Here is a 19,917-nt window from a genome sequence, read left to right as displayed (position 1 = left end):
TCTAAGCTCAGAAAGTCAGTCAATAGCAGACAGCGCCAGAAAACAGGCTAGGGAATGCTGTGACTCACATCTCCTCTCCAATGACAGAAGCAACTGTTTCTGCCCAAGTAACAGAGCAGTCCAAGTACTTACTAATGCCTCTGCCTAATCATCTTTCTGGATTCACCCTTTTCTAACTCCATGTCCTTGCAAGGTCTTTTAATGTGCATTTTCTATTTCTTTGAAGGGAAAGTTGGCTAGACAGGGGAAGAGATAAAGCAATAGAATGAATAGATGTTACTTACCTAAATGAAACAAAAAAGTGATTTTGGCTAAAATAATGTAGAAGAGAGAACCCCTCAGTTCACATAGAATTCTTTCCAATATTATTTGCATATATAATCATACATACTCAGTTAAGAAACAAATTCCTCCCTTCCTCCCATCCAAACCACCCTTACCCACTCCGACCCATTCAACCTCTATTGTGTGTTTGGAAGCGTCCTTCTATATAAAAGCCAACTGATAACAATGCTATTGGAAAAAAAACTAAAAGCCTACTAATAACTTTAAAATGATTAATACAAATGAAAATGCCTGGCATGCTATTGAACTTAGACTTCAAAAGGCAATGGAGTAAAAGAAAATATTATTAACATAAAATTGAAAGAAACAACAAAAAAATTTTCTCAGGCACATGAGACTCAGACATGCATCTAAATTTTCTTTTCCTTTTTAAGAAGTGAGGCAGTCATCATCTCTAATGTTAAAGGGACTTTATGAGCTGGTGATTACTAAACAAAATTATTTGCTTTTTAGAGTTATTCTTAATTTATTTTTAATTAGACCACGTACGTTAAAAACAGGGCAAACAGTTAAGACTCAGTGAGGATTTTCCGTGTTTAAATTTCTGAATGTTTTCACTCAACTTGAAACTGTAGCAGTCCTTTGTCTTTTTGTTCACGTTGCATATTAACATACCCCATTACTTTTTATAAATAACTCAATCAAATCTCTACAGATTTTAAAAACTCACTTAAGATCTCCTTAAGGAAAGAAACAAAAAAAACCACCTCAAACTACACAAGTCACTACTGGCTCAGGAGAAAAAACAGTCACCAGCTTGTTCAAGTCAGGTCTTTCTTCATTGAAAGGCAATAGTTCACCTCCCAATGAAGAGGAGTCACACAGAAAATTCTAACATCACATGTAACCGCTGCCCTCTTTCATTAACCAAGTGGTTGCTTTCTTTGGCAAATGAGAAACTGCTGTTTTGCCTTCCATTAACGTTTCATTTTCCAGCTACTTATACTGTTGTTGCATAAGTATCAAAGACACAAGGGTACCACACAACTGAAGTGTAGCATAAGTTTATTTATTTATTTACTTTAGTTTCCATCAGTAACTAGGATGCCGTTAACCTCTTATGAAATGTCTTTGCCTGTGCAAGTTTAATTCTGAAGGCAAAATTCATCCTTCTCATTCTTTGCTTGTTTAAAAACAAATGTTAAAGAACATGGCTCCCCTTACAACATTTGTTTAAGCAGTTAAATGACGAGTCAGTCTTTGATTGTTTGTTGTTGTTGATGCTAACCATGCTACAGATAGTAAAGCCAAAACAGCCTCAAGATGTAAGTTTAATAAGTTCTTTTGAAATTTCTTTAGAAAGCTCTGGTATAAGAGGTAATTTAAAACAAATTAACAAATAATGTCATGCAGTGGTTAAATTGCCATAATACATTTCTTTTTTTTAGAGGTTCCTGGAATTTCTTGTTGGTGGTTGTCATGCTGATAGAAAACTAGATGTTAGTCCCTTTAACTGTATTTTAATGGCAATGTATTATAGCATGATTTATCAACATATGGCAGGTGGAAGCTGACACAAATTATAATGAAAATTAAAACAGTCATTTATGCAGCAGGCGATTCTCATTTAAGGAACATTTATTTGCAGGCTTTAAAAATGAGGGTTTAGAGTCAAATGATTTTAAAATGAAAGTTTTAACGACAGTTACCTTTTTCCTGCAGCCACTCTTCTACGGGCCGGTTATATTTGAAGGGGATTTTCTGTTTTACCATTTGGAAGCGTTCATTATCAGTGTTGCCTTTAAAGTTTAAAAAACAGCTTAAAGAACAATCTGAAAAGTCAATAAGTCATTCAAAAACATCCTAGGTTTTTGGTGCGTTTTATGAAGTTTTTTAGAGATAGATAGCAATTTATCTTTAGTGGAGGTGGAGTCGAAGTCACTCTGCCCTTGGTTGACAGGTTTGAGGTCAGGTTATTCTTAGCTATGCCGTGCTCCATCAAGTTTTGGAAAAGTGGCTGGGGATGGGCATCCGTGAGAGGCATGGCTGTTTACAGAAAGGTTTACCCTCTCCCTCCTTCACCTCTCTCCAATCATACCTTGATTGGGTCAATGGAGGAACAAGGACCCCCTTGACTTGTGAGTATCAGGACCCTCGGTGTCTCAGTCACACATGCTCCACACTCACTTTACTGTATCCCATCAGAATACAGTAAAGAACGGAGCCCTGGACTTCCTTATTCTCCCCTTAAGGGTTTGCAACTACTCTACCTTGCCAAAGAAAACAATTCAAGCCTTGATGGCCGATGGAGACTTCTTATTCCGTAAAGTGGGGCCCTGGCATCCCATTGCCTATGTAAAATAGATAGAGTACCACATGGAAATCTTATCCCCTCTATCCCTTGGTCCAGATCTCGTCCATATTTTAAAATCAGAGGAACTCCCAAGTAAACATCTGTAAATAAAAGCAGCTATACATATAGTGGTATAGCATTTCCAGGCTTTTGAGCCTCTATATTTTATTAGCACCAAATAGACACAGGTTTTATAAGTTTACCTAGTCTTGCTCTCTTTCCTTACGATGAGAGGTCCTTCCTGAATATGTCTCCATTCAAAAAGCCTGTTAGGGATGCTTCTTCCAAGCATGAAATATCTAATTAATTTCAAGGCTCAAATATAATGCTTTTAACTGTGAGTATGCCCCCTTTCTTCCCTTTGTAAATGTTATTACCACCCCTGGATGGTTTGTCTAATTAGGACAGACTTGGAGAGTGGTGTTGTGAAGATATACCCCTAATGAATATGCTTCAAAACACAAAATAATGAAGCCACACTTTGGGAACTCTACGGTCTTATCAACCAACCTCACGGAGATCAAACAGAAACTAGTGAACTTCTAAATTACTTCTGACTCTTAGCCTTCTAGTATTGGAACTTCAGGAAGCCCAATCCAGATCACCAGTGTGAAAAGTGAAATAAAAATCTCAAAACAGGAGGTTTGAAAGCAATTCATAAAGAAGTATAAAAGCTAGAAAGAATATTAGGATGGCATGTAGCACCAGGTGAATAAAAGCTTGCCCCAGTATTTCCATCTCTGGGCCACCTGCATGTTGGAGTTTTTACTGGTGGAGAAGATTCTGCGTGTGGTCAGACTAGTACCTGCCTTCTGTGAGAGGCAGAATGGTAAAGAGGTGGCAGTACTGGGTACATTTAAAAGATTTCCCATTCATTTCTCCTTTGAACAAATTAGTCTTAGGAGCTAACTCATTATTCTTACTCCCCAGGAGTAAAAACAAGCAAAAAGCTTATCAAAGAGGAGACTGTGGCTCTGTTTCCGGCTTACATTATGAGACTGTATCTGGCTGGCATCAAGCCTAAAATATTAACATATCAAAGGACAACATGTAATGAATAGAAAGAACAACTAACAATTTTCGATTGCAGTATATAATTTAAAGTTTTCCTCAAAGTGTTATTTCTCACAGAAGGAAAAAAAAAAAAAAAGAGACAGCTAGGAGCAAAAATAGAAAGGTATCTTAACTTCTTGGCGTTTCAATAAGCCCATGGTGAAAAAAAAGGTAATGTTATCTGTTAAGTACATAAATACCTATGAGACCATTATGTGATCATCCTGGTAGATCTGGTACCCAGAAGTCTACTAATCCAAAATAAAGTTGGGCTAATTTTCACATGTCCTAATAGAAAAGGAAGATGCGCTTTTCTGAAAAGAACGTGTATCTCTGTAACTCTTAACTCTACCCTACAGGAGACAGCTACACAAGGGATATCATCCGTCTTCATAAGCTTTGCCCTCTCAAGTTTCAGTCACAGCAACATACTGAGAAATGCCAAATGGATTATGCCAGATTCACCTTGAATATATTATATTACTTTGGGTTTTTTGTAACTGTCATTGGTGCAATATTAAGTGTAGTAATGACCTTTTCCCACTCTCTGTAGAATGGATTAGTGAAGTCAATAACGAAGAGAAAGCTAAATATTCTTAGTACCACGCAAGGCAAAATATGAAGTACCGAATGTTCCAGACTGACAGCTCTATATGTACCAACTTAATTAAGAAGCTGCATTGACTTACTTCTTCCACAAACATAGGAATCTTGGTCCTTCTAAGTATCCACCCTCCCATTCAATCTGCCAGGCATAAAGCTCCATGGAAAATTATTTCAGATATGGTATGGGCTTGACGACTAAGAAACAACGGGGGAGAATCAATAAGTGATGTGTTGGGAGGACAGCATAGCCACGATTCAACCTTAGACCCTTCGGAAAGTGAAAGACAGAGAGTCATTCTTCTCCATCTCAGCTTTAAAGACATTTAGAAAAAAGTTTTAAGTTTTCCATGCCAGACAGATAGCATCTGGCAGTGGGGATAGCGATCTTGCATACTGTTAAAAGTTGTGAAAGATGGAAGGTCATTTGGAAAACCAAATTGGTTTAAATTACCACATTAACATTGTTCTTAGTCTCTTTTCATGTTCTTGTTGGTTTTTATTTTAATTTAGCTCAAACATTAGTGAGAAATGTTTTAGAAACATGTGCATGAGAATGAGTTCATTTGCCCCGAGCCCCATTTGTTAGACTAACTGAAGAGCAAACAACCTTCTAAAAATCAGAATTCATACACCAGGAATACTCTGAAAGCTGAGCAAACCTCATCAAATCCATTTACATTCATATCCAATCCTTAATGACATTTAGTTGTACATTTTATACAGCAACCAGTATGAACATTAAAACAAAGACTAAAATCGATACTTCAACAGACAGGGATGGTATCCTCAAGAAAGAATGGCCTTATGAATAGTAATGTCATAATGTCATTAAAAAGAGGCATATGTGCATTACTAATTAGATCCTAAAAATCTAATGACTACAGTTCTCAGCTACACTGAGAAATTTACAAATTGTACAATGAAATCTTCAAATAGACAGTTCTTCAATTACGTATATGGACATGACACTCACCTACATGGGACTGAATTTTAGAAAAAAAGTCCTGGTCATATTTCATTCTACTTAAAAAGTTAGAGGTATGCGTGTGTGTGTGTGTGTGTGTGTGTGTATCACCATCCATTTTTTAAACAGTTAGTTGCCTATTGTCATTTGCTTTTGTACTACTGACTCTATTATCAAATATTTCAGTTCCTGGAGACACATACAACCATGCACTGTTGAATTATAATATTATGAAGAGCAGAATGCTTTGGGGTAAAATTACTAGGGCCCAACTGGTTCATAAACACAGCTCCAACCTTTATGCAGAAACAGCTCACATTTGCAACATTTGGGTTAATCCATTGAGAAGGAAAGGAAGAGAGGATAGAGGAAGGAAAGGTAAAGAAACCCTTGACTAGTTTCCCAATACATTAAGTCCCTCTTTAGGTAATCTGGAAGCTTGCCAATGGCCCCAAAGAAGTAAAAATTCTTTCAGCTGAAGAACTTAAAGATAGAGAAAACTCTTGTATAGCACAAAAAATAACTTTTACACCGTTTTTTTACTCTGTTGGTCCAACCATAGATCCTATTCATTAAAAGTTATACTAATTTTCTTAAAATCATCATCAGTAAAGTGTAGGAGGTCATAAATGTGGGCTGGCTTTGAGTTTTAACTTCAGTAGCTGCTTGACCTTGAACAAGTCACTTAGCCTCAGGTTCTCCATTTCCCAGTTCGCCAGAGGACTCAGTATAGGATATTAAGAGGCAGAGCATATACAGATCCTGAGATATGAAAAAAAAAAAAACAATCTATTCAAACTACTTAGTATTATTAATATGATTGAATTTGTTCCTACTAATCAAAAGGAAGCACATTAATTCCATGGCCTCCCATCAAAAGATGACTGTATTGTTACCTTTGGTCCCACAGAGTTCATCATTCAAAGATTAACTGACCATAGAAAATGAAATAGCCTACATATCCCCTAAATCCCCTGGTTGTGGCTCTTTATATTTCTGCATCTTCTAAAATACACTCAGCTAACCCCATTTCCAAAACAAAGTGGGTTTCTAAAACCACGGAAAGTAAAAGAGCAATTCAGGCATTGACAAATGTGATTTCTGGGTCCAGCCACAGGTAATGATGATATACTGCTGCTAAGTTGAGGAAGAGTGGCTTAAAGGTTCTGGCAATTTGCACTGGGCTGGCAGAAAATGCTTTCTTGCAGGTAGACTATTAATACCATCTGAAATGTTGTCAAGCACATGGACATGCTAATAGGAATATCGTAGCAACATTCGTCTGTGCAAAATTAATGCCAGAGGTATTTTTGCATTTTGTTTTGAGTCTTGGAATAAAGGAAGGGAAAGTTTTCTTTATTGCTTTGTTGACACTAAAAAATGAGACTGTGGGTCTAATGAACAGTCAGAGAATGAATACTATGTATTAGAGCTAGAGGCAAAAGAAAATCGATGTGGGTAGGCTAAAGTAGTATAGGGCATTTTCAGAGGTGCTTAGAATGTCTCTCCCCAAAGAACACTTTGTGAGTTTCAAACCAAAGTCAGACACTAAAGACAAGGAACTGGGGAAACTCCTTGAGCCTTGCTCTGATTTTGTTCCTAGTCTTGACCCAGATGAACTCTCTTTAAGAGTCAGGAAAAGGGGGGTTGTGCTTCCCAAAGGGCATCTAGAATATTCAGCTACTTGTAAGTGATGGATAGACCTCAACAAAGAATTAATATCTTGTATTTATAAAGTGCTTTGTGAGCAAGGATGCTTATAAGCATCATCTCATTAATCCTCACAAAACACCTTGGGGCTGAAGAAAAAAGAAGTATTTGTATGTTGTGAACCTCAATCCTTTAGTATGCCAAGGCAAGGAAATTAATCTCTTGGAGCAGAAAACTGATCAGCTGGGGGAAGTAAATTAATACACTCAGAGCACAAGGGCATTATTAAGTAAGGGAGCTTTTCCAGATTCACTTAAGTGGCTCCAGGCACCAGGAAGAACCACCTTTCCAAAGTGATGAGACATTTACTCTTATAAAGCAATGTGGGTCACCCAGGCATGCCGTGACTTGGCTGATGAAGCTCACTGCCTCGTATCTTCTGGGTATGTTTGGAAATGGAAAATATATGTGGACTGACATATTATCAATTCTTTCCTATATCAAAGTCAATATCGATCCACTATTTCTAGGCTATAGGAGTTATTTAAGCAAAGATAGCTCAAACACAAATGAAAAGAGCATTAGCTACGGAATCTTCCAGACTTTGGATGCAATCCTATCTCAGACATTTACCACTTCCATGAACTTGCACAATTTTCTTAATCTAGATGTTTCAGTTTCTTCATCTAGTCCCCAAAAGATATGAAGATGATAATACCTATATTACAAGATTTTGTACAAATGAAATGTAACAATCCAGGCAAGAACGCTCGTGGGAAGTTGGAAGAGGCTGGGAAGGGGGTGAGTGTGTGATTTCTCTTCATTCTCAGGGGATGGGAGGAGGGGCTGTGCTAGAGACCCTGGTACTCCAGGTCCACTTACCTAAATGACCACACCTCTGGTCCTTGCTTGATGTTTGTCAGGCTGGCTAAGATGAGTATGTGTGCAGACATGTTAACATTGAATTTCTCCCAGATCTCAATCAAAGTGCTATTTCTGTTGAAGTGCTATTATACTAAAAACCATTTATCCTGATGCAATAATTAGAACATGTATCACAATTCCTATCCTTTCCCTGTATTTTGAAGCCTTAATTTCTATTCTTCCTTCTCTTCCGGAAGCTCATTGACCTTGGACTTTTTATTTATCCTCATCTATTTAGGATACTATCAGTCCCAGAAAGAGGAACAAAACAAAGCCCAGGTGAACATGATATCTTTATTTGCTTTTGAAGTTTAAGAGGCTGTTTCCAAATCATATTTACTGGAACTTTCTTCATGAGCATAGGTCTATCTAGAACCTATTCTTTATTTGAGATCTACCTTCAAAAGTGACATGCCATAAATTAACAAAACAAAACTGACTATCAAATCTGCTTTCCTTTCTCAAGGGGTGTCGCTCTTTTTCCTTCTGTAATTATTTCAAAATATGCCCTGAAGCTAGGCTGGTCAATTTCAATCTGAATTTTGTCTATTCCTTTCTGGTAAACATGCTAAAAATATCTATGTCTTGGTGTGTCTTCAAGCCTTAGTTTCTTCATAAATAAAATGAGAATTATGATAATAACTGCAACATAGGATTGTTGCAAGAATTAAAAGGGAAATACGTGTCTGTAAAGCACAGCAGCAGAAAATAAGTGCTCAGTATATGACTTATCACCATTGTTGTTATTGTTACAACAGCACTTGATTGAGAAGGGTTACAGTTAAAAGAAGGCAAGCTTATGAGAGTTACTTCACCATGCAATGGTTAGTGTCCAATCTTGGCCAATTTCCTTTTCGGCCTCAAACCTTAAAGTTTGGGCTTCAGACTTTCAAGATTCCCCCAGGTGCCCTTCTTATCACATTTCCTCCACTGTTGTGAAAGCCCCAGTGTTATCCTGGGGCTCACCCTTCACCATGATTGTTCACTCCTGCAGGTCACCCCTCTGTGTGGTCTCCCTGTTTCTTTTCAGTCTTATTGATTCCTTTCATTTCTCATTGGCGGCCTTCCTTTCCACATGTCCCCAGCTTTCATTTTCTTTCATTCTTCTTCTGCAGAGGATATCAAACTCAATGTTTTTAAAGCCAGAAAGCTAGAATATTTGAGTTTGAAAAATTCTGCTCATTCAAACATGCATGTGTGGGGTTACTACACAGTTTTGAGGACAGGAAGGAGGTTTGGAATTTCAATGGGCAATGAATAGGAACATTTTCATCCTCATGAATGGGAAAGTCACACCAGTATCAACATTGTTGATGCCATGATAGACTTATGCTACAGTTATTATTTTTGCTTAGATCTTATGGAGTCTCTGTTGTTTATAAATTATAGATATTCCAGACAAACTTTGAAGCTTATGCCTCCAAATGAATATATTATTCCCAAGGGGTCTAAAAACAACAATTGATGTCCCATGTATTGGGCTTCCCAAGGGATGCTAGTGGTAGAGAACCTGCTTACCAGTGCAGGAGACATAAGAGATGCAGGTTCAATCCCTGGGTTGGGAAGAGCCCCTGGAGGAGGGCATGGCAACCCACTCCAGTCTTCTTGCCTGGAGAATTCCATGGACAGAGGAGCCTGGTGGATCCATAGGATCAAAAAGAGTCAGACACAGCTAAAGTGACTTAGCAAGCATGCACTCACGTACATCCTATGTATTGGGTTGGCCAAGAAGTTCATTTGGGTTTTTCTGTAGTGAGAAATCTGTATGCAGGTCAGGAAGCAACAGTTAGAACTGGACATGGAACAACAGACTGGTTCCAAATAGGAAAAGGAGTATGTCAAGGCTGTATATTGTCACCCTGCTTATTTAACTTATATGCAGAGTACATCATGAGAAACGCTATACTGGAAGAAACACAAGCTGGAATCAAGATTGCCGGGAGAAATATCAATAACCTCAGATATGCAGATGACACCACCCTTATGGCAGAAAGTGAAGAGGAACTAAAAAACCTCTTGATGAAAATGAAAGAGGAGAGCGAAAAAGTTGGCTTAAAGCTCAATATTCAGAAAACGAAGATCATGGCATCTGGTCCCATCACTTCATGGGAAATAGATGGGGAAACAGTAGAAACAGTGTCAGACTTTATTTTTGGGGGCTCCAAAATCACTGCAGATGGTGACTGCAGCCATGAAATTAAAAGACACTTACTCCTTAGAAGAAAAGTTATGACCAACTTAGATAGTATATTCAAAAGCAGAGACATTACTTTGCCGACTAAGGTCCGTCTAGTCAAGGCTATGGTTTCTCCCGTGGTCATGTATGGATGTGAGAGTTGGACTGTGAAGAAAGCTGAGCGCTGAAGAATTGATGCGTTTGAACTGTGGTGTTGGAGAAGACTCTTGAGAGTCCCTTGGACTGCAAGGAGATCCAACCAGTCCATTCTGAAGGAGATCAGCCCTGGGATTTCTTTGGAAGGAATGATGCTAAAGCTGAAACTCCAGCACTTTGGCCACCTCATGCGAAGAGTTGACTCATTGGAAAAGTCTCTGATGCTGGGAGGGATTGGGGGCAGGAGGAGAAGGGGACGACTGAGGATGAGATGGCTGGATGGCATCACGGACTCGATGGACATGAGTCTGAGTGAACTCCGGGAGATGGTGATGGACAGGGAGGCCTGGTGTGCTGCGATTCATGGGGTTGCAAAGAGTTGGACACGACTGAGCGACTGAACTGAACTGAACTGTAATATCTTACGGGGGAAAATACCCAAATGAACTTTTTAGCCAACCCAATATTTAGCAACCTCTGACCTGATGAATATGCTGTTTTTTGACAGTTGTCTGGCTACAGTCCATGGGGTCACAAAGAGTCAGACACAACTGACAGACTAACAATTTATACAACACAACACAGCAGAGCCACATATTAGGCTTATTTCCAGCTTAAGCCCAAGACAGTTTCCAATTAAATTACTTCCCAAAAAGTTTGTCCCATCTTGAATTCATGTAGTATACTTTATGAACTTCAAAGCAGGCCTTTAATTACACTGAGTTTATTCTTTTTCGTTTCAGAACAACATTCCAACCTGATAAGAAAATGTTCAACTCTTGGTTTGCTGTTTCCTGTAGGAGATACCTTTCTCAGTTTTGTGTCATTTTGCAAGTCTGATAAGCATATCTTTTGTGCATTCATTCCAGACTCTGAAAAATGTACAGAATAGGGGGATTATGTGGTAACTTTAAGAGGTTTACAAGTTCTTTGAAACATCTCTCTGTAACAGGCGGAACTTGATTCTCCAACTTCAAATACGGGCTGGACTTAGTAACTCAACTGTAAAGAACAGGATATGGTGGAATTGACAATGTGTAACTCTTAGAGCTTAGATCAGAAAAGGCCCTGTGACTTTCTCTCTATCCTTCTCTCATGTCCACTCTGGGGAAGCCACTCGTGTCAGAAGGATACTTAAGACACCCACATGTCAAGGAACTGTGGCCACCAGATTCTCCAGGCCTGGATAAGCCTTCAGATAGCTACAGTCCTAGTAGATATCTAACAAGCCATCAGACACTTCAGTACAGGACCACTCGACCAAGTTGCTACCAAATTCTGACCTATAGAAATTGTGAGATAATAAATGTTAGTTGTTGTGTGCCACTACGTTTGGGGGTAATTTGCTATACAGAAATAGATAGAGTAACTAGAGAAATTCATCTGAGTGTTTCAGTTCAACCAGAGGCAGAGCTCCTTAAGAGGCTTTCATAACTTGCCTTATACTCTTTCCAAGGAAGTGAAGATATAATATATTTATAACATACTACTCGTGTGACAATTTGCTAATGCTGAAAGTGAAAGTGAACTTGCTCAGTCATGTCCAACTCTTTGTGACCCATGGACTGTAGTCCATCAAGCTCCTCTGTCCATGGGATTCTCCAGGCAAGAATACTGGAGTGGGTTGCCATTTCCTTTATCCAAAGGGAATTTAGACTATTTAGATACAAGACTTGTTTTAAAGAGCCCAGGCCATCACCAAAGTCTTTGTTCAGTTCAGTTCAGTTACTCAGTCATGTCTGACTCTTTGTGACCCCATGGATCGCAGCACGCCAGGCGTCCCTGCCCATCATCAACTCCTGGAGTTCACTCAGACTCACGTCCATCGAGTCGCTGATGCCATCCAGCCATCTCATCCTCTGTCCTCCCCTTCTCGTCCTGCCCCCAATCCCTCCCAGCATCAGAGTCTTTTCCAATGAGTCAACTCTTCGCATGAGGTGGCCAAAGTACTGGAGTTTCAGCTTTAGCATCATTCCTTCCAAAGAAATTCCAGGGCTGATCTCCTTCAGAATGGACTGGTTGGATCTCCTTGCAGTCCAACGGACTCTCAAGAGTCTTCTCCAACACCACAGCTCAAAAAGCATCAATTCTTCGGTGCTCAGCTTTCTTCACAGTCCAGCTCTCACATCCATACATGACCACTGGAAAAACCATAGCCTTGACTAGACGGACCTTAGTCAGCAAAGTATGTCTCTGCTTTTGAATATGCTATCTAGGTTGGTCATAACTTTCCTTCCAAGGAGTAAGCGTCTTTTAATTTCATTGCTGCAGTCACCATCTGCAGTGATTTTGGAGCCCCCCCAAATAAAGTCTGACATTGTTTCCACTGTTTCTCCATAAAGTGATGGGACCAGATGCCATGATCTTCGTTTTCTGAATGTTGAGCTTTAAGCCAACTTTTTCACTCTCTTCTTTCACTTTCATCAAGAGGCTTTTTAGTTCCTCTTCACTTTCTGCCAAAAGGGTGGTGTCATCTGCATATCTGAGGTTATTTGTTAAACATGTTTAAATATATACTAACTTATCTGGCCAATGAAACACATGAGAATTTTTGCATATTAGTTTCAAAACACATTCTTCAGGGCAACATAAAATTTAGGACACTTTCCCCAAACTAGTTTTCTATTCCAAACTCCTGTGATTATTTCTGAGTGAACATTAAAGAGAGACAGAGTTCATATTTCTTAGGCATCCTAGGACGTTACTCATCTGAGACCCAGATATCTGAGCTTCTTTGGGGAATCTATTACCGTTTCCTCATCTTTGAGGAGAACTGGCTTTTCCTACTTGTTTGTATCAGCCTTCACAGTCTGAAGGAAATTCTTGCTAGAAAACTTGTTGAGGATGTATGGGGTGGAGGGTGAGTGTCCACATAAACACTGAGCTCCCTGTTAAGTAAATGTTTTTTTTTGTATTTCATAATCATAAATCAGTTTCTAGGAGCAGAGGTCACCAGGAACTTTCAGTTTTATATTTTGAGAGGAGTCTGCTCTTTTAAGGTTGAGCTGACCTCAAAGATCAACCAAGAACTATGTTTCTCTGGGACTTCCCTGAGAAAGACTCCATGCTTCCAAAGCAGGGGGCAGGGGTTAGATCCCTGATGGGGAAATTAAGATCCTATATGCCATGAGGTGAGGCCAACAATAAACTGTTTTAAGAAGAGAAATTTGCAATTCAAAGGAAGAAATTTGTTTCTCAAACTTTCACTTAGAACAACATTAGTAATAGGACTCCTAGAATAGGCAAGTGGATATCTTAAAGACCATCCTTTCCCAACAAAGAAACTAATGAAAGAATTCTCTGTACTCTGGTTTGTTTGGTTATGTGGCATTTCCAAGACTTTTCAAAAAATGAACCAGTTGGTAGCTACGCATCATTTAGTGTGAGATTCAAAGGTCAGGTATACACGACTACAATGTGGTACAAGAATCAAAATTTTCCCAGTGAAGGGATAACCTCAGGGAACGTGGCCCATGTAGTATATCTCGAATTCATACAATGCCTCGTTAACTCTGCTTGGCAAATTAATTCAAATTGATTTGTTTGTGAGAACTGCAGCCTGGCTTCAAATCTGGCTACAAACAAAAGATAATGATAAACAACAACGTATTCAGCTAAGAGAAAATATCTCGAGAAAAGTATAGATCAGCATGGGGGCTGTTTTTATGACATAAATGACTTTGTTAAAAATAAAACAGAAAAAAAATGAAAGGGAAGACATAGCCTAGACAGATAAAACATATTTTATAAATAACGTTAATATATCATAAATATCCCCAAACAGAGACAGATACAGTGTCTGAAAGCATCCACGAGGAAAGGGAAAAAAGGGATTAGAAAATTTTCAAATGGACATTTAATCTTTTAAAACACAATTAATTTAAGGCAGGATCCTATAATGTAATAAGAGAGAAATAAAGAAATCTGTGTGATATGGTAGGAAGAACTAAGATTAATTTCAAAATGTCATATCCTAAAGAAACCTTTTTTTTTTAAAAAAAAAAAAAGAACAATTCCTTTTTTTGAAAAGGAACCAGTTTTTGAAAACAAAGTCACCAGTTTCCAATCTCAGTTTGAGGCCTTGATGGTTGAGAACGAGAGAGTTTAAGAGGAAAAGAGATTGTAAAAATGGGAGTCTTTTTAAGCTCTTTGTTGTTGTTCAGCCGCTAAGTTATGTCCCACTCTCTGTGACTCCGTGGACTGCCGCATGCAAGTCCGTGGAGGGGTTTGAGCTCTCTGCTAAAAGTGAGTGAAGTCGCTCAGTCGTGTCCGACTCTTTGTGACCCCATGGACTGTAACCTACTAGGCTCCTCCGTCCATGCGATTTTCCAAGCAAGAGTACTGGAGTGGGTTGCCATTTCCTTCTCCAGGAGATCTTCCCAACCCAGGGATCAAACCCAGGTCTCTCTCACTGTAAGCAGACGCTTTACCATCTGAGCCACCAGGGAGGTCCTGAGCTCTCTGCTAGTGTGCTAAAATTGCAAAACAGCTATAATCCCATTCCAATATCCAAGCCGTTCTATAATGGGACTTTGTCACTGCTCCCATCGGAGGCTGAGTCTATTTTTCCACCCCTTGATTCTCGCTTGGCTCTGAGACTTGCATTGTTTGGCATAGGGCATACTAGTAAGTATAATGCAAGCAGAAGTTTGAACAGCCCTTGAATGTCAGTGCTTGCCCTCTCATGCTGCTGAAGCCTGAGACTCCATATGAAGGAAGCTGGTCTGTGCTGTGCTAAATCATCTCAGTCATGTCTGATTCTTTGAGGCACCATGGACTTTAAGCCACCAGGCTCCTCTGTCCATGGGATTCTCCAGGCAAGAATACTGGAGTGGGTTGCCATGCCCTCCTCCAGGGGATCTTCCTGACCCAGGGGTCAAACCCTGTCTCTTCTGTCTCCTGCATTAGCAGGTGGATTCTTTATCACTAGCACCACCTGGGAAGCCTGAGAGCTGGTCTGGGTTCCTGGAAAATGAGGGACTACAAGAAGAGAAACCTCAGCCACCCAAGCCTACTTTGCCAGCCCAATCAGCTCAGTTGAGCCCATAGCCATGTGAGTGAGGCTGTCAAGATCATCCAGCTCCATCCCAGCCAGCATGAAACAGAAAAATCACCCATACAACCCATAGACACATGAGCCAATAAATAAAGTTTTGGAGTGGTTTGTTATGCAAACAGTAAGTGATACAGTCAGGAAGTCCAGGAAGTCCAGTAAGGATGGGGAAGCTGACATGGGGTAAACAAAGCTTCTTCCCATATGTGAGTTTCCATCACTGCCCAGCAGGAGAAGGGGAAGCACTCAGCTCCTGTCTGGGAAGTCAAACAGTTTGTGTAGGAAAACCTTAGGGGTCTTGGAACAGACACATGGGAGACTCAAGCACCTGTTACCTATTCTTGGCCTCTTCCTCATTCTCAGGGGTGCATTATCAAGTCTCTGGGAAGGGAGGTGATAATGCAGCTTCCATGGGAGGGGAGGGAAAGGTTAAGGCATAGGGAGCTGGGACAGGCAGGGTGGGAAAACTATAGAAGATGTATACTTCTCTGACATCCACTCATTTCTAGACTTAGACAAAGGGAAGGGAGGGAGGGTGGTGGGGGGTACTCTAAAGGTAAGAAGGAACAGAGCTAATAAGGGCCATCACTATTTAAATGATGGATGCATAGAAGTTTGGTAAGAAAAACAGGTTGGACTTACCGGTAAGATATCCAAGAATGTTAACCCCTGCTCCACTAATGGATTTCTTACTTCTTTAATGGTTTCATGGGGAACCCTGGAGGACTGTCTTCTCTTTTCTGAGCAAACACTGCCTTCACTAGCCCCAATCTTCTAAACCCAACCCAACTAAACCACATATAGTCCTGGAGGGCACAGATAATCACTGGTCATGAATCATCATGGGTCATGAATAGCTTTACCTAGGTTTAGAATAGAAAGATGTATCCCATCATACATCCTAGTAACTCCAGTACTTTGGCCACCTCATGCGAAGAGTTGACTCATTGGAAAAGACCTTGATGCTGGGAGGGATTGGGGTCAGGAGGAGAAGGGGACGACCAAGGATGAGATGGCTGGATGGCATCACGGACTCGATGGACGTGAATCTGAGTGAACTCCAGGAGTTGGTGATGGACAGGGAGGCCTGGAGTGCTGCGATTCATGGGGTCGCAAAGAGTCAGACACAACTGAGCAACTGAACTGAACTGAACTGAATACAAAATAAAAAAGCAAAACATTGAATTAAAGACCAACACCAGACAAAATATATTTCTACCTTGCAACCTTGGCTTTTAAAATCAGGTACTGCATCTTCAGTTCCTTTTAAAGCTTGTGGATTACAAAAAGTTGCCTTCATAAATTCATAGATGAGTTTAAGTCATTTTCTTACGTCTTAACAGTCAGCATTAGAATAGTATTATTTTAGCATGTCAGTGGCAGTTAGATTCAGGAGAAGAACATTAAAATGACCAAAATCTAAGGGGTTCAATAAAGAGAAAGGACAATTAATGTTGCTAAATGTTTTGTATATCACAGTTTGGGCTTCCCAGGTGTCTCAGTGGTAAAGAATCTTCTGCTAATGAAGAAGACTCAGGAAACATGGGTTCTATCCCTCAGTTAGAAAGATCCCCTGGAGGGGGAAATGGCAACCCACTCCAGTATTCTTGCCTGAAAAATGCCACAGACAGAGGAGCTGGTGGGCTATAGTCCATGGGGTTGCAAAGAGTCAGACATAACTGAGTGTACCCGACAATATCACAGTTTATGCTACATTCAAATATTAGTTCATTATAAATGTGAAAGACAGAACAGCATTTTTTAAATTAGGGTTTTTAAAGTATTTTAAAGAAACTGGTCAATGATTATGTAAAATTATGGACATGTTTCAAATATTTACCTAGCACTCAGACTCCACTATCTTACACTGCATCTGTTCCTGTGGGCAGGGTTCCCCCCACCTTTCCTTTAATATGTAATGATAATTATGTTAACAAGGTATTTTTTTTAAAGCAATCTTTTTACACAATCCTATTTTCATAGTCCCCTCCTCAACACACAACGACTCTCAACACTGGCACATCTTCAGTGTTCCAGAATATTCACGAAGTTGATGACTACTGCCACCTCTGTCAGGTATCCTGACACCAACAAAGTAACTTATTAGCTTTGAAGGTTAAATGATTACTAAAGTTCTTATAATTTCTGAAAACCTATAAATGTGAGGCATATAAATAAAATATTAATGACTCTTCCTTCTATTAGTCATTTAATACAAGACTTTAAATACATGACAATAAATCTTGGCTATCTGAAGAATATGTCCAAAGATGTGTAGGCTATTTTATATTTAAACATATTTATTTGTTTTGGGGCAAATGCAATATTTTTGTATTTACTGGACGATGCTTGTGTGCATGTATCCTGTATAAAAAGAGAGATTTTATATCTCAAAGGAAAGAATGTCTTTGCATGTTCTACCTAGAACCTTGCATCTTTCAGTAAGAAACAACTCCTAGATACCTGTAAGAAATAAATACCCACAACTTAAAGAATTATTCAGAATAATTTCAAATGATATTCATAATAATAATGAAATTAATCAAAATATAAAAATAAAAAGTATTTTTATAAAAGTTAAGGAAGGGATATAAGACAGACCTACTCTCATGGGGGAAGAAGCAAACTCTATCATCAGTAATATTTCAAATGATACTAGTTAAATTAGAGTCATCTATATTGTGTAGAAATTTCTAAAGCAACCAGAGAAATGGACCAGATGACCTAGTATTTTCACCATTTTAATTGCTAGACTCCTTTGAAACTGGCTCTTTCAGAAATCTACTTTTATCTTCAAAATAATGATCCAGGAGATTAAAAGAAGGCTTGAGTGACTCGATTTGCCTACTCCAGTTCTTGCAGTATCTATTGATATACCATTGCTGTCCTGTCAAAAAGCACTTAGAACATTAGTGAGTATAAGGTATAATTAGGATAGGAGATGAGACAGGTAGAGCATGCACTTTCCTTGGTTTGATCTTTTCATTTCTGACTTTCAGAGATGGTGGCTTATTTAAATCACATTGGAATCCTCACAAGTGCCTAGACTTCTGAACAGGCACTGAAATTTCCCATTTAACCACAACTCAAGGATGCTGTCCAAATATTTATTTCATTTATTATTTTTTTTTCCTTCAAAGATTTTACCTTTTAGTGTGAGTCAGAAAGAACCTAGACACAGTGAGTAGTAAAGATATATGCAGATTTCCTCCTTAGTCTATTAGACTAAAGTGAAGTCGCTCAGTCGTGTCCGACTCTTTGCGACCCTGTGGACTGTAGCCCACCAGGCTCCTCCATCCATGGCATTTTCCAGGCAAGAATACTGGAGTGGGTTGCCACTTCCTTCTCCAGGGAGTCTTCCCAACCCGGGAATCGAACACTCCATTGTAGTCAGACGCTTTACCATCTGAGCCATCAGGGAAGTAAGTTCTAACTGAATAACGGTCCATTCCTATTATTCAGTTCCTAGCACAGAGATTTACAGAGATAGATGCTTAATAAATACTTTTAGAGAAGAATTTGAATGATTTTTTGCTAACAAAGGAATGTAGATATGAGGGTTGCTTCTGTCCCTAGAGGTTGTCTATGTCATTGATATTTCAACCACAACTATATGTACAAAATGCAGTGCAGTTTAAAGGTACACAGTTCAGTTCAGTTCAGTCACTCAGTCATGGCTGACTCTTTGCGATCCCACGGACTGCAGCATGCCAGGCCTCCCTGTCCGTCACCAACCCGGGAGCTTGCTCAAACTCATGTCCATTGAGTCAGTGATGCCATCCAACTATCTCATCCTCTGTCTTCCTCTTCTCCTCCTCCCTTCAATCTTTCCCAGTATCAGGGTCTTTTCCAATGAGTCAGCTCTTCACATCAGGTGTCCAACATATTGGAGCTTCAGCTTCAATATCAGTCCTTCAATGAATATTCAGGACTGATTTCCTTTAGCACTGGCTGGTTTGATTTCCTTGCAGTCCAAGGGACTCCCAAGAGTCTTCTCCAACACCACAGTTCAAAAGCATCAACACTTCGGTGCTGAGCTTTCTTTACAGTCCAACTGTCATACCCACACATGACTACTGGAAAAAAAACATAGCCTTGACTAGACGGACTTTGCTGGCAAAGCAATGTACATGACTATGGCTCAAACTCTTCAGTCCTCTAGTCAACACTTTGCTCTTCTAAGCGGATGCAGTGAGGGGAGTGATGCAAATCAAGGAATCAAAGCCAGAGAGAGAAAAACAAAGTAAATTTACAATGGTTGTTCTATCTGACCAGGAGAAAAATGAAAGCACCCTAACTTGGCAGATGAGGTGGCTAGGTCACCATGCAGCCGCAGAGTGAGCTGGATTTACTGGCTGAAAAGTTCATTAAAGTTTCAGCCTGTGTGTTTAGGGGTGGCATCTATACCTACTATCTCATTTCAATCAGGCCACCAGGAAGGTGGGCTTGGAAGATGAATTACATGTAACTCTTGAGGATGGACATGAGACAAGAGACTCGCCATGGAGGTCTGGGAGCAGGGCTCCCCAGGACTGTGAGTCAGTGTGTTGGCAGGGCACCTTGCTCAGTTCAGCTGACTTATTTCAAGAACAGATCTATTAAGAGAATTTCAAAATTCTCTTTATGGATCTACTTGGAGCTCAAAATTCCCTGAGGCTATAGTGGGAGAAAGTCACAAAATGAAGCAAAACTATTAG

General features: G+C 39.6%; 1 protein-coding gene across 19 annotated transcripts in view; it reads right to left on the bottom strand.

Moving 5' to 3' along the window:
- NRXN3 (neurexin 3) overlaps nt 1-19,917 on the bottom strand; it is a 1,842,793-nt gene that overhangs the window by 176,691 nt on the left and 1,646,185 nt on the right. For 10 of the 19 annotated variants that reach the window (XR_009601311.1, XR_006060480.1, XM_060418434.1 and 7 more), the window contains one exon: nt 1,995-2,084. The exons of the other annotated variants lie outside the window; for them this stretch is intronic. Coding sequence is in view for 8 of the 10 variants with exons in the window: in XM_060418434.1 (XP_060274417.1) it covers nt 1,995-2,084 (90 nt within the window). In the remaining 2 variants the exon portion in view is untranslated. The remainder of the gene's footprint in view (nt 1-1,994; nt 2,085-19,917) is intronic. 19 annotated transcript variants of the gene reach the window in all.

Source organism: Ovis aries, chromosome 7, assembly GCF_016772045.2.
Source record: "Ovis aries strain OAR_USU_Benz2616 breed Rambouillet chromosome 7, ARS-UI_Ramb_v3.0, whole genome shotgun sequence".
Classification (NCBI taxonomy): domain Eukaryota; kingdom Metazoa; phylum Chordata; class Mammalia; order Artiodactyla; family Bovidae; genus Ovis; species Ovis aries.
This window is presented reverse-complemented; position numbering and strand designations above follow the sequence as displayed.